This window comes from Alligator mississippiensis, chromosome 1, assembly GCF_030867095.1.
Source record: "Alligator mississippiensis isolate rAllMis1 chromosome 1, rAllMis1, whole genome shotgun sequence".
Taxonomy (NCBI): domain Eukaryota; kingdom Metazoa; phylum Chordata; order Crocodylia; family Alligatoridae; genus Alligator; species Alligator mississippiensis.
In genome coordinates this window covers 440944464-440957982 of record NC_081824.1, presented here as the reverse complement: position 1 = coordinate 440957982, position 13519 = coordinate 440944464, and the positions used below count along the sequence as shown (strand labels likewise).

General features: G+C 41.0%; 1 protein-coding gene across 1 annotated transcript in view; it reads left to right on the top strand.

Moving 5' to 3' along the window:
- DYNC2H1 (dynein cytoplasmic 2 heavy chain 1) overlaps window positions 1–13519 on the top strand; it is a 430672-nt gene that overhangs the window by 166486 nt on the left and 250667 nt on the right. The window contains exons 69-70 of the mRNA XM_006271584.4: window positions 4411–4554; window positions 7089–7178. Of these exons, the coding sequence (XP_006271646.1) occupies window positions 4411–4554; window positions 7089–7178 (234 nt within the window). The remainder of the gene's footprint in view (window positions 1–4410; window positions 4555–7088; window positions 7179–13519) is intronic.

Below are 13519 nucleotides of genomic sequence, written 5' to 3'. Positions count from 1 at the left end.
GGTGCAAAAATATCCAGCACACCTACTGGCTGGGAAGTGATCCTCTCAGCAGCACAGAAGTGGAAAGGGATCTTGGAGTCATAGTGGACTCCAAGATGAACATGAGTTGTCAGTGTGACAAAATCATCAGCAAAGCTAACCACATCAGCAGATGCATGACTAATAGAATCAAAGAGATCATACTTCCCATCTATGCGGCATTGGCCAGACCACAGTTAGAGTACTGTGCTCAGTTCTGGGTGCTCTGCTTCAAGAAGGATGTTGATAGACTTGAAAGGGTCCAGAGGAAGACCACTTGTATGGCAGGTAAGGTTGAGAATGTGAAGTTCCAGATAACTATATGACAGTGACCACACAGTGATGAAGTTGGAAGGCAGGCAGGCAATGCACCTTAGAAAACCAAACTTTAGCTAACTCAGGAAACTGATGGGCAGGATCCGCTGGGAAGGACGTCTGAGGAGGAAAAGGAGGAGGGAGAGCTGGCTGTACTTTAAAGAGGCTTTAAAATGGTGCAGGAGTAAACTAACCCAATGCAAAAAAAAAAAAAAAAAAAAGGAAGTGCACCAGAAGGCTGGTCTGGCTAAACAGTGAACTCTTCAGTGAGCTGAAATTAAAAAGGAATCCTACAGAAAAACAGGGGAACTTAGCCATATTACTAGGGAAGAGTATAAGAGTATTGCGTGGGCATTCAGGGAGAAAATCAGGAAGGCCAAGGCATGATTTGACATGCAAGTAGCAAGCACTGTAAAATTCAGTAAAAAAAAAAAAAAAAAAACCAATATGGTTACGTCAGAAGTAAGAGGAAGACTAAGGAAGGTATAGGTCCCATTCTGAATAAAGGATGCAATCCAGAAATAATTGATGAGGAGAAGGCTGAAGTAGTAGATGCTTTTTTTACTTCAAGGTTGGCTACCAGATGAAAAATGCAGTTAGCAGCAAGGATAAGAGGAGATAAGCAGTCTAGAAAATGTTCAACAAAGCAGTTCAGGAGAATGTTAGGGATTCATTAGATAATCTGGATGTTTCTGAGTCAGTATGCCTGGACTGGATGTACCTTCAGAGTAATGAAGGAATTGGCTGAGCTAATTTCAAATCCATTAACTATCATCTTTGAGAACTCATAGAGATTGAGTGAAGTCCTGGATAACTAGAAAAAGGATGAACATAGTGACCATGATTAAGAAAAGGAAGGAGGAAAGAATATGAAGCTAATCGTATATATCTGAGCACGGTGATCAGAAACAGTCAGTGTGGATTCAGCAAGAGCAAGTCATGCCTGACCAACCTGATTTCTTTCTATGATAAGGTGACCAGTTCTGTGGATGCGGGGAGAATAGTGGGTATGATATACCTTGCCTTTAGCAAGAGTTTTGACACGCTCTTTCATGACACTTCCTTAGATTATTAATGAGAATAAAGACAAGAGCAAAGTACTGTAAAACAGATAACCACTGAGCACAATGATCTCATCAGTTGTGTGTGTCAACATGTGTGCATTTACTGTGCAGTAACTGAAATTACTGTGCAGTACAGGTGTGTGTCTACATGTGTATGCCCCTACTGCACAATAAATATGGAGATTTACACTTTCTTGAGCATAAATTTGATACCTGCATTATGCAGGTATCAAATTTATGCCCAATTAGTTACTGTGCAGTAACATACATATAGACATCTTACTAAGTAGATGCATATGTAGGCGACTAACTTTAGTCCCAAGTTACAACACACACAGTGTTAATGTACTTTAACGCCTGTATGGGTAGATGTTGGCCTGTTCCCGCTTACTGCACAGTAATGATCATTAATGATATTCCATTCTATGATATGAAGGATGGGATTGAGTGTACACTTAGAAAATTTGCAGATGACACCAAGTTGAGTAGAGTTGCAGAAACTTTGGAGGGTCATGGTAGTGTCCACAATGACCTGGATAAACTGGACACACAAAATTCAGCAAGGACAAGTACAAAGTCCTACCCTTGGGACTGATCAATTGCATGTACAAATATAGACCTGGGAAGGACTGTGTAGGCTACAATACTGCAGAAAAAGACCTGGGGGTTACAGCAGACCATAAGCTGAATGAGCAAAGTTATGGGAAAAAAAATAGAGAACATTTGGGAATGTAGTAATAGAAGGTCACTTGCAAACAGATGGAAGCGATTTTCCCTATTTGCCACTGATGAGCTCTCATCTGTAGTAGTATGTCCAGTTTTGAGCCCCACACCTCAAGAAACCTGTGGACAAATTGGAAAGAGTCCAGCAGAAAGCAGCAACAGCTATTAGAAGCTTGGGAAACATGATTTATGAGGAACAGCTGAAAGAACCATGGTTATTTAGTCTGGGGAAGAGAAAACTGAAGCGAGATTTGGTAACTGTCTTCAGATATCTGAAGAGCGGTTATAAGGAGAATGCAGATAGACTATCCCCTGTAGCCTCAGGGGATAGGACAAAGAGGAACGGTCTTTAATTGCATCAGGGGAAATTTAGGTTTGCCATTAAGAAGAACTTTTTCACTATGTGGATGGTTAAGCATTGGAACAGATTTCTTCAGTTGGGTAATCTTCATGTAGGCATCTTCATTTCGATGTCTTTCCTGTAGCCCATGGGGTTAGTCAGCTGCCTCAGCTTTTGGTCACCTGCAAAAAAGACTATGGACAAGACTGGGGTTGAAATGTTTACAAAATGCCAAGTTTACAGAGCTGTTGTGCTCCTTTGTCTTCTATACCAGTTAGAGACCTGCCCCTTTTATTGTCACCATCAAAAAAGTAACTGCCTGCAACAATGCCACCTACACCACATAATGGGAATGAAATGGTTTGACAAAATCACAACAATGAAGTACTACGACTGGCAGCTATGCCTAGTGTGGAAGCCATGCTAGCATGAAAGTAAATGACCTGAATTGGCCACGTCATACGCATGGACAGCAATCAACTACTTAAGAGAGGTCTGTATGGTGAATTTGAAAAAGGCAGTAGGTAGGTTAGCTGTCCCAAACTCTGCTACAAGGATGGCATTAAGCAGCACATACAGTCTGCTGGACTGGACTTAATGTCCTGGGGAGGATATAGCCCATGACAGGTGAGCTTGGCATTCTGCTACAAAGGAAGCAGAATGAGTAACAGAACATCATTGTGCCACCTTGGCCCACAGTAGTGGGGAACGTAGACAGTAACTTGCCCTTGCACATCTCCTGAACCCTACATACTGAAACTGATTTCCAGTATCAGTAGTAGTCATTCTCGAATATGAGTGGTGGTCATCATATTACATTTTTTTGAAATCTTCATCCTTTGATGTTTTCAAGAGCAGGTTGACTTGAGTTGTTTAATTAGGCATAATCCTGCTGTGAGCGGGGTGTTGGACTAGATGAACTCCTGAAGTCACTTATAATGCCAGCTATTTTACGATTCTGTGAAAATCCACACTGAAAGCCATGCTACATTAAAGTTAATCACAGTTTTGATTTTCACTTCAGTGAGACCAAGACTTCATCTTACATATAGATATAAGGTTTTGTCTAGTTTTGTGCTGAATTTCTTCTTTGAAGCAGGGTGTTTTTTGAAATGTTCAGGAATAAAATTATTATGCTTTCTGTTTTTAAATGAACACATTAATCTTGAATAATAGATTTCCAGAAATATATGGTTAGGGACCTCAAGAAGTCATCTAGTCCAAGCCACTGCTTAAAGTGGGATTATCCTTATCTAAACCATTCCAGACAAGTGATTGCCTAATCTATACCTAAACATTCCAAGGATGGAGATTCTACATACAACCTATTTAGGTAATCTGCTCCAATGTTAAACCATCCATAGACTGAGAAATTTCTTAATATCCAGCCTAAATTTTCCTTGCTAAAATTTAAGACCATTAGTCCTTGTCCTGCCCCCTGTGGCCACAGAAAATAGTCTCCAGATTCCTTGCAATTGCCCTTCAGGGACTTGAAGACTGTTTTCAAATCCCCCAGAAATTTAAACTTGAATGTTAAAATGTTAAAAAAATTAAAAGGACAATAATTTTGAACTAAGATGCTTTATATTAAACTTCAAGCCTCAAGTGATTGTTAAGAGTTGGAGTAAATGCCACTAAAATTTAAGATTTAAAACAAAAATGCTAAGCATACAATTCTTTAGGGTTCATTATAACGTTATAAATGCAATTTTAATTATAGAATCACAAGTGAGCATTTTAATGTTAATTTCTCAAGTGGACAGTTTCTGGTGTAATGGGTTTCAAAGTGCTTTTGTAAGTAAAGACTTCGGGAGTTTAATCAAAATTGTTATTATATGCTATCAAGTACTATAAGGCATGTGAGTGGTTTATCAATGTCGCCGAAGTATCCAGTGACCACTAGATGGCAGTAAAGTACCAATTCTGAATATTGTTTCTTTTTATCCATAGGAGAGGGATGCCTACCTTCCTCTAGCTGAGAGTGCCAGCAAGATGTACTTTATTATCTCTGACTTGTCCAAAATTAATAATATGTACCGTTTTAGTTTGGCTGCCTTCCTACGGCTTTTCCAAAGGGCCTTGCAAAACAAACAGGTATGTCCTGTTGTCCTGCAGCTGTGAATGCAGAAGAGAAATCAGTCTGTGGTTGTGGTTGTGGTCTTTACAATTCTTGCTCGCTCTGGCTGTTTTTAAAGGGTAACTTAAAATGAATGCTTACATTATTTTTTCAACCTGAATATTGGACATTCAGAATGCGTATAAAGAAAATGTGTTTATTTTCAGTGTACATGAGCCATAGTTTTGCTGCATCATGGGAAAACAAAGTAACATCCATTTGGTAGTGTTTCAGTGATGTTACAGGCACGGTGGTTCAGGTAATATGGGGGAGGCAAGGATTTTTGTGATTGATATCTCTAATTGGACCAACTGCATAGTTGGGATAGACTTAGACAAGCTTTTGAATGCCATGCATTCTCCTTTAGGTCTGAGGAAAAAGCAGGCACAGTGAACATGCATTTGTAATTTATGGCTTTTCTAAGATTAAAGTAAGTTTTGAAAATGAAGGTTCCATAAAAGGATTGTGAGATTTTATTTATTTAAACATAGGCTGTCCGATAATTACCTAATCCAGTGGTGCTCAACCTTTTTTGTTCAGTGGGCCAGATGGGCTGTGCCTGATCCCTCTGCTGACTAGTGGCCAGTGGTCCCAAATCTGGTGCCTGAGGTGGGTGCAGTGAGGCCCCATTCAGCCCAGCTGCAATCCAACTGTGTAAGGGAAGGGGGCTTGTCTCAGCCCCAACTGGACCCTGCAGGGGGGAGGCGGGCATGACCCAGCCCCAGTGCAGCCCTACTGGGGAGGGGGCATTGCCCAACCCTGCAGGGGGAAGGGTTGTGGCCCAGCCCTGCTTGAGAAAGGTGGCATGGCCTGGCCTCAGCTCAGCCGGGTGGGGGGAGGATTCTGGCCTGGCTCTGACCCGTTGCATGGGGCTTGTGATTTTGGCAACAGGGAGGAGTGGCAGTACTGCCACTGCTCCCACACCACCAAATTTTCCAACCTCTGGGGAGCCCTGTAGGGTGGTTTCCAAGGCTCTGCTGGCCACATGCAGCCCATGGCCTCAAATTGAGCACCCCTGAAGTAATCCATGAATTAGGCGAATTCTCGAAGTAAGGGGCAGAATAAGGAAAGTCTTGAAATTCTAAAATGCTCTTTGGCTTAACAGAGGAGATAAACCTTTTCTTTAATTTGAAAACTGTCCAACTGAGCTGCAACACAGCTGTTGATTGTACTTTTCACAGACATCCATGATCATTTCATACCTTGGTTACTTTATTCTCCATTGTCTTGGCCTGCAGCCCTCCCTTCTCAAGTCTATTCAAAATGCTGCTGCTCAGATTTATTTTTTTGGGTTATTGCTTTCACTATGTAAACTGCATCTTTAAGATCCTTCATTGGTTCTTCCTGTACTAGCAAACAGTAACTCTTTATCCTTCCTTTCTGAGGATTTCACAGTTTAACTCCATCCTACCTGTCTATTCTTATATCCTATTATAAGGCTGACACCTGCCATTGCCAGCGATTCCAACCTTGATTGACTAATTTTCTGCTTCTCTAGAAAGCAGTTTCATACTTTCTCCCAGGCTTCCTATTATTATGTGGAAAAAGCTCCCTGTCAGATCAGTCAGTCTGTAGAGACACATTATCCTCCTTCTTGTCTATACTTAAAACTCATCTCCTCCACAATGTTTGCCTTGATGATTCTCCACAAACTAGACCTTGATGATGACTAGGCAGAGGACAAGTTGTGTTTCTGCCTAGCAAAGAATTGCACACATCTTTGTTTTTTGTTTTCATATGTCACTGATATTCAGCCTTCACATTATTTGTTTCACTTCCTGGTTGTGTTTTCTCTTTTTTGGAATGCAAAGTTTTGTGGGGCTGTTTCTTTTACCCAACCCAGTTGACTGTCTGAGTGCTACACCAATTATTTGTAATGGTGCTAAAAATAATATGTCCACAGTTAAAACACATTACTAGCAAGTGCAGGCTCTAGAAAATCAAGGTTTTAATAAGTATAGAGAATAAGCTATTCTGTCACTTTTAGATATAGTTCCTTTAGGGAAAAGATAAATCCTGTGAGTGCAGCAGCGTGAAGAAACTACGTATAGGTAGGATCTGGCAGTGGAGAAACTGGTGGTGTTGCTGTCCGTGGTGTACTTGTTCTCTGGACTGAAAGAAATTCAGTCTTTTGGGCTGTTGGTTCACCTGGGTTCCATGATAAAGCATCTAAATAGAGCAGCAGGAAATGTCATAGGTTTTGCTCAGCTGGTCAGAAGTTCAGATCCTGTGAAATCTTTCACAGGTATGGTGAATATTCAGCCTGTTTTTATGACTTGGGCCCAAATGCTTGTATAGGAGTGCTTAAACATAAACGTCTCGGTCCATATTAATGACATCAATAGAATCATTGGGAACAGCAGGCGAGCTCAGCGGGAAATCTGGGTACTCAGAAGCTCTGAAAATTAGGCAGATCCTCAGCCTAACTATGTGTCAGCTATTTGTACAAGTACACAAAAACAGATTTTTATTTCCAGTTGAAGTTTTTATGTTCAAACTACTGTTTTCTTAGGAGTCAGAAAGTACTGAAGAAAGAATCAAGTCTCTTATTAGCTCCTTAACACACATGGTGTATGAATATGTCTGCCGCTGCTTGTTTAAGGTAAGATTTATTTTCTTTGGCCTTTGCATACTGCACTAATGGTGAAACTAAATTCTCACAGCTACCCTGACTTAGCCTACTTCACATAAGCAGCAGTTGGTATCAGTATTTATGCTATCACACAGAAAGAAAACTGTCATGAACCTACAATATTTTGGGGTTTGTGGGGTGTTATGCATTTTGTCTTGAGCTTGTTTTACTAATATGGCATATGTAGTTTGTATAGGTAGGATCAAACAGCATTCAGGATTGTCACCCTTACGTTTATATGAATTATGGTATTTGATATAGATGTAATTTTGATATATTGTTATATTTATCCAAGGAAGTTTAGTAAGGCGGCGGTTAACTCAGGTGTTCCTCATTTATTCACAATTAGGAGAAGAATTTGAGAATTAGCATTTGACATGAGTTTGTTTACTTGCCACCCTTGTGGGCACGCTCTCACCACATGAGCCCAGACCTTCCAGGCAATGACACATTTACATTGTAAAAACAGAGATCTGAGCAGAATTGTCATCTGCCAGCAGACCATCCAAAGAAAGGTATTCCTCAGGGTGGGGAAATTTAAGTAAGAGACAGTATTCTTGAGATATGTCTGAAAGACTGTAAATATCCCTCTGGTCATTATGAGAAGACTTTTAGGTACATGTGTTGCTATGGCAATATTGTTACTACACTGATTTAGTACTTCCAAAAGTAAGTACTAAATTGCATGCTTTGGGCTAGAGGGAGTGGGAGGAGGGTGATCGGAGGTAGGGGGTGCTGTGTGCACATTTGTGCACACATGCGTGTGGCCATCAATACAACCAGGCAGGGTAGTGGGTGCAGCCTGGCAGTTGGATACAGGTAAGTCTGTGGGATGGGTGGGTGGGGGGGGGGGATAGGAGGGCTAGGGCTTGGGGACTATCTGGGGGGCTGTGTGTGGGGAGTTCATGTGGGGTGTGTGTGGCAAGGGTGTGTGGAGGGGATGCGTGGGGGGTGTGTGTGTGGGTGTGAGTGCCCATGACATAGTGCGGTTGCCTGTCAGCCCTGGGGGGAAGGTGTCCAGGCGCTGGGACTGTGGCAGGGCACAGAGCTCTTAGGCAGTGCATGGTGCTGTTGGGGAGCCTAGCTCCACATTATTGCAAGTGGGGCCTGCCTGGAGGTAAGGGGGGTGGTCTTTGGGGGTACCAGGGAGCTATTTGGCTTGGCCAGTGGTGTTGTAGGCTGGTGCCTGTGCTCTTGGGGGTGGGGGTGGGCCAGCTGGGAGATGCTGCTTGGGGGTGGGGAGCTGTGGCTAGGTTGTTTAGTGCAGTGCGAGAGCCCCAGCCTAGGATGGGGCAGTGCCACTGGCATTCCCTCCTCCTCCTTCCAGCCCACGCTAGGGCTGGACTTGCTGTACCACCACCTGCATGAGTCAGAGCTGCCACAGCAGCAGGTGGGATGGAAACCACCTGGCGCTCCTCACCCTGCTCCTGCTGTCCATAGCCTGGCCTAGGCCAGAGTGGCGCTCAGCTTCATGATGCTGCTGTGGAGCACGGTGCTGGTTCACCCAGCCGCAGCCAAAGCCACAGCCGGCAGTGTGGCACAGTGTGTGGTGCCCCAACTGCTACTTGTGCTTCCACACCATGGTGCACTGCATGCATCTTAGGCTGGAGGCTGTCCCTGCAATGTCATTGCAGACCAGCATCCTGTGGGGCTTGGCAGGGTAGAGGCTAGCTGGGGCAAAGCTCTACCATTTATTTATTTCACAAGAAGGTAGTGAAAGTAGAAAGCAGCTTTGTCATCACTTTGGGAGGGCAGGTATGATGGTGATGATTCATGAAGCTTAGTGCACATTTGGTCTGTCTTTTATTCCTATATGGAGGTCACAAGATTATTGCAGTGATGAAGCTACACTAGCCTTTGCAGAACTTCTGCGGGTGAGAAGAGTGTACCCTATCAAAGACACCCATATTTTGGTTGCGGGAAAAACATAGATGGTTTTATGTCTCCTTTCTTTTTTTAATTTTTTGTTTGTGTGTTTATACAGTGCCTAGCATAGCTGAGTCTAGCATAATGGCATATTTGCTCTTCAGTAGTACCTTAATAACAAAAAACAGTATCAGAAAATATATACACCATATAATTAAATACACATGTACATAAAATTGACTGTCTTAAATTTTCATTCAGATGGTATGGTATGGCATGGCATAGCATAACATTGGGAATTATTAATAGGTATAAATATTTAAATTAAAAACCAGACAGATAGTTAGATAGACCAATACAATTTGGTAATAAACTTAGAAATGTAGATACAACCCAGGATATATCTACCATACTTGGGAAAGACAAAGATGTCGAGTTGCTTCAGCATTGTTATGGGCTTTTAGTATTTGTTTTGTTTTGTTTTTTTTACCCATTTTTACCCAGATTTTTTTTTTTAACCCAATTTTATCCATTTTTTACCATGGATAACATTTTATTCTTTTTTATGGCATTAAAGAACTATTTAATTATATCAAAGGTAGGTTAAACTGTAGCATTTATTTTGTAATATTAATATTTTGAGGTAAGCAACTTTTAAAATATGGAGACTGTGTGTGGTTACACTCACATATACATAACTAATAAGGTTTTGTTCTCTGCATAGAAATTAAAAAGCATATTAGTTTTATAAGTAATGAGATGAATTACTCATGACTTAACATACTGGCTGTAGTTATAGTAAAACCAGCTGGATAGTTTAACACAAACTCATCTATGTTTTCAGCAATCAACATAGCCTTAAACAATATACCAGTTTACTTCACTGCTGATTTTTGCTGTTGTATCATTCGACAGCAATATCACACCAGTGGGCTATCTGAGAATAAAAAGGAAGTAGAAATATGTATATTTGTATTCAAGAAACAATGGAGTAAAAATATGGTGGACTGGCACTGAAAAAAGATTGATCAGTTTTGAAACAGCAGATTTAGATGTTTTAATACATAGTTTGTAATAGACTACCCAATATAGTTTTAGAGAGACTAACCAATTTGATGATTTGGACATAGTGTATAATTTATACATATAGTGGTTTAAATACCTTCTTCTTTTGCTCATAATCATCTACCGTGTTTACTTGAATCAAAGATGAGGTTCCCTCCCCATTCAACATGGGGATAGAAAGCCCCTTGTCTTGGATTTGAGTACAAGCTGGGGGGTGAGGACAGGTGGCTGCAACAGCTCCTACTCTGTCCCAAAACTGTACTTGTGGTTGGAATTGGACATTACAGCCATTACCCTCAGTGATGCCTGTCCTGTACTGCCTCTGCCTCCTGCATCCCATGCTGCCTCTAATAGATTTCATTATCTGGCAGTTTTTACCCAAGATTTTCATCTTAATTGCTCTTCTGTCACAACCTTCAGTTTGTCAATGTTTTCGGGCAGTGAGATGCACAAAAAATAATGCAACTCAAGCACTGTATAGAGAAGGGAGTATAACCTACCTGCCTTTTGAACATTATAATACCTTGCTACATGGAGAGCAAAATTATGTCAGAAGTCTTTTCTTGTTTTATTGTATTGTGAGTTCTTATGTAATTTAATCTTGAATTTTGCACCTAGATTTTTCTGTCCATGTTAAAATTCTTTACACTTTTTATTATTATTCCTCTATACTATTTCCTTCCTTCTCAAAAATGAAGTGTCTGTGGTCAGTGACTGGATCAAAAAAGCCTCCATAGACTTTTTTCTTCTACCCTTCTCAGTAATTTTTTGAAGGACACAGTTTATTTCTACAAAATTATCTCATATATTGTTTCAATTTGGGATGTTTCAGACTCTTTTTTTGTATTTCATACACATATTTTCATATATTTGCCCAGGAAGTTCAACTTTGGCTCAAGCTCTCTATACTAATTTCCCTTCAGAAAGGGCATTAGTTTATAGTTTATCTAAATGTAGATTCCTTATATTTCTTATCTTCTGACACAGTTACCAAGATTTCAAAACAAGAACTTTTGACCATCCAGAATCCAGTACTTGTTGGTGGTGCTTTTATTCAGTTGAATCAATCCCTCTGGAATACATTTGTTACTTAGGCTGTGAATATGTATGCACTTGCAGTGCTACAAGATCTCCTATAGTATTATGAGGGATATAAATACATTCACAGCCACCTAGCTGGAATGATAGAGTCCCTGAAAAGGCATTTTCTCCAGCCAAGGGAGTTGTTTTTTTTGCTTTCCCCTGCTATACCATGAGAGAAGCCTGTCAGTGTACCCAGTCACCAACAACCTGCCCTTTCTGCCCCTTGGAAAGGGGTATCAGGCAGGCTGTCAGTACTGGGGGCAGCAGTCTTTGCTGCCTTATGCTGGCATTAGGGGGTGGGGGGGCAAGAAGAGCTGCAGTTTCTGGACCAAGGGCTGCAACAGGCTTCAGAGCAGCCCAGCATTTCTGGCAAAGGGTCATCTTCTCTCTGAGTCTGCACTGTGGGAAGGCAGCAGAAGGACCTGCTGCTCACTGCATACTTCCTGTAGTGGGGAGCTGTAGCTCTGCTTGCTTTCTCCCCCCCCTGCTGCCGCCTTGATGCCCTGGACTGTTATTAAGTGCTCTGAGCACCAAGGCAATGCTTATTTAACTGTCCCTTGCTCTCTCTCTCTCCCCTCTTGGAGGGCAGGAGAGCAGAGCACTGTGGGATGGTGGAGAACCAAAGGATCCCCTCTAGGGCTACATGTAACTGGACAGATGTTACATATTGTGCCATAATACACATCACTAGAAAGATGCTATTGTTTCATCCAAGAACATTTTTGTAGCATTTCTGCCATTTGAGTAGTACTGTGAAGTTGTCTGTCCCTTCAACTTTTGTAGCACTAAAAATGTAACATCTGTCTATAGCTCTAATCTCACCTTGTAGCCTCTTAAACAGAACTTCTTGTCTTTTGTAAATTCTTGCATAGTATTTTACAATTAAATATAAACAGAGATAATCCTTAAACAAAAGTTCTGTGCATACTTTTCATCCCTTTTTCCAAACAAAATATTCACTCATGAAATACAACTTAATAGGGCAGAATCTATGTGAAATAACCAATGAAAATCAGTGTTCCTTTTTTCTAGAATAATATTTTTAAAAGTCCATATCACAGTTTTGTTTTTATGTTGTTAATCATTCTCAACCTTTGGTTGTATGTCTAGTTCATTTTCTTTTTTGAAATGTTCACCTTATGCTCAGCAAAATAGAACTGTGTGGAAGATAAATGGCAGGTTAAGGACATAATCTCTAGATATCAAAATGAATCATTATCATTTGTTTTTCTTGTGATGACTCTGTACATCACTAATATTACGGCACCTGACCCCTTGACTTACCTAAGTTTATGGGTGAATTTAAAACCTGTACATTAACACTGAATGTAAATACACTAGGAAACCATAAATCAGTCATTAGGGAATGGATAGGCGCTTGCTAGATAAATGAATGAGTTCAGTTATCCTTTCATACCATTTAATTTCAGACTGAACACTGTTTCCACATTTAAATTACTATATACTGAAAGTTTCTAAGCAGAAAGTGTACTCAGCAAAGATGTAAGCAAGTGTATATTGGGACATTAACTGAATCAGACACTTTGGACTGTTTAATTTTAGCTTTTTAAAATGAACACAATCTCTGGTAAAACGACTACAGTGAATCATAGCATCCAGTAGCAGTGAGACTGGAATAACTTTGTAAGTCCTGTAGCCCCATTTGGGAACTGGTTTATATAATCATAGAAAATTAAGGTTGGAAGGGACCCCAGGAGGTCATCTAGTCCAACCCCCTGCTCAAAGCAGAACCATCCCCAACTAGATCATCCCAGCCAGGGCTTTGTCTAGCTGGATCTTCAAAACTGCCAAGGTGGAGAATCCACCACCTCTCTGGGTAACAAGTTCCAGTGCTCCTAACCTAAACTTCCTTTGCTGCAACTCAAACCATTGCTCTTTGTTCTGTCATCTGCCACTACTGAGAACAGTCCAGCTCCAGTCTTTTTGGAACCAGCCTTCAGATAGATTAAGGCTGCTGCATGCAAGAATGTTGTGGGAGACGATATCAAAAGCCTTACTCAAGGTCAAGGATCTTCATACAAACGTCCTTGTGCTGCTACGTTATCATTTTGGGATGCCAGCAAGACACACAGGGGAGGAGCTACATCATGTTAAACTCAAACAGCAAAACAGAAATAGTATACTGGAATTACTGTAGAGATCTGAGGACCTTCATGGATTTGATTTAAGTGAACTAAAGATAACATGTGTATGAAAGTCTTGTCTTTCTCAGGCCACCAGCATTGCCAGGCAAACTGAATCAGGAGATTAACGTGTTTTGGTTTTTTTTCAAAGAA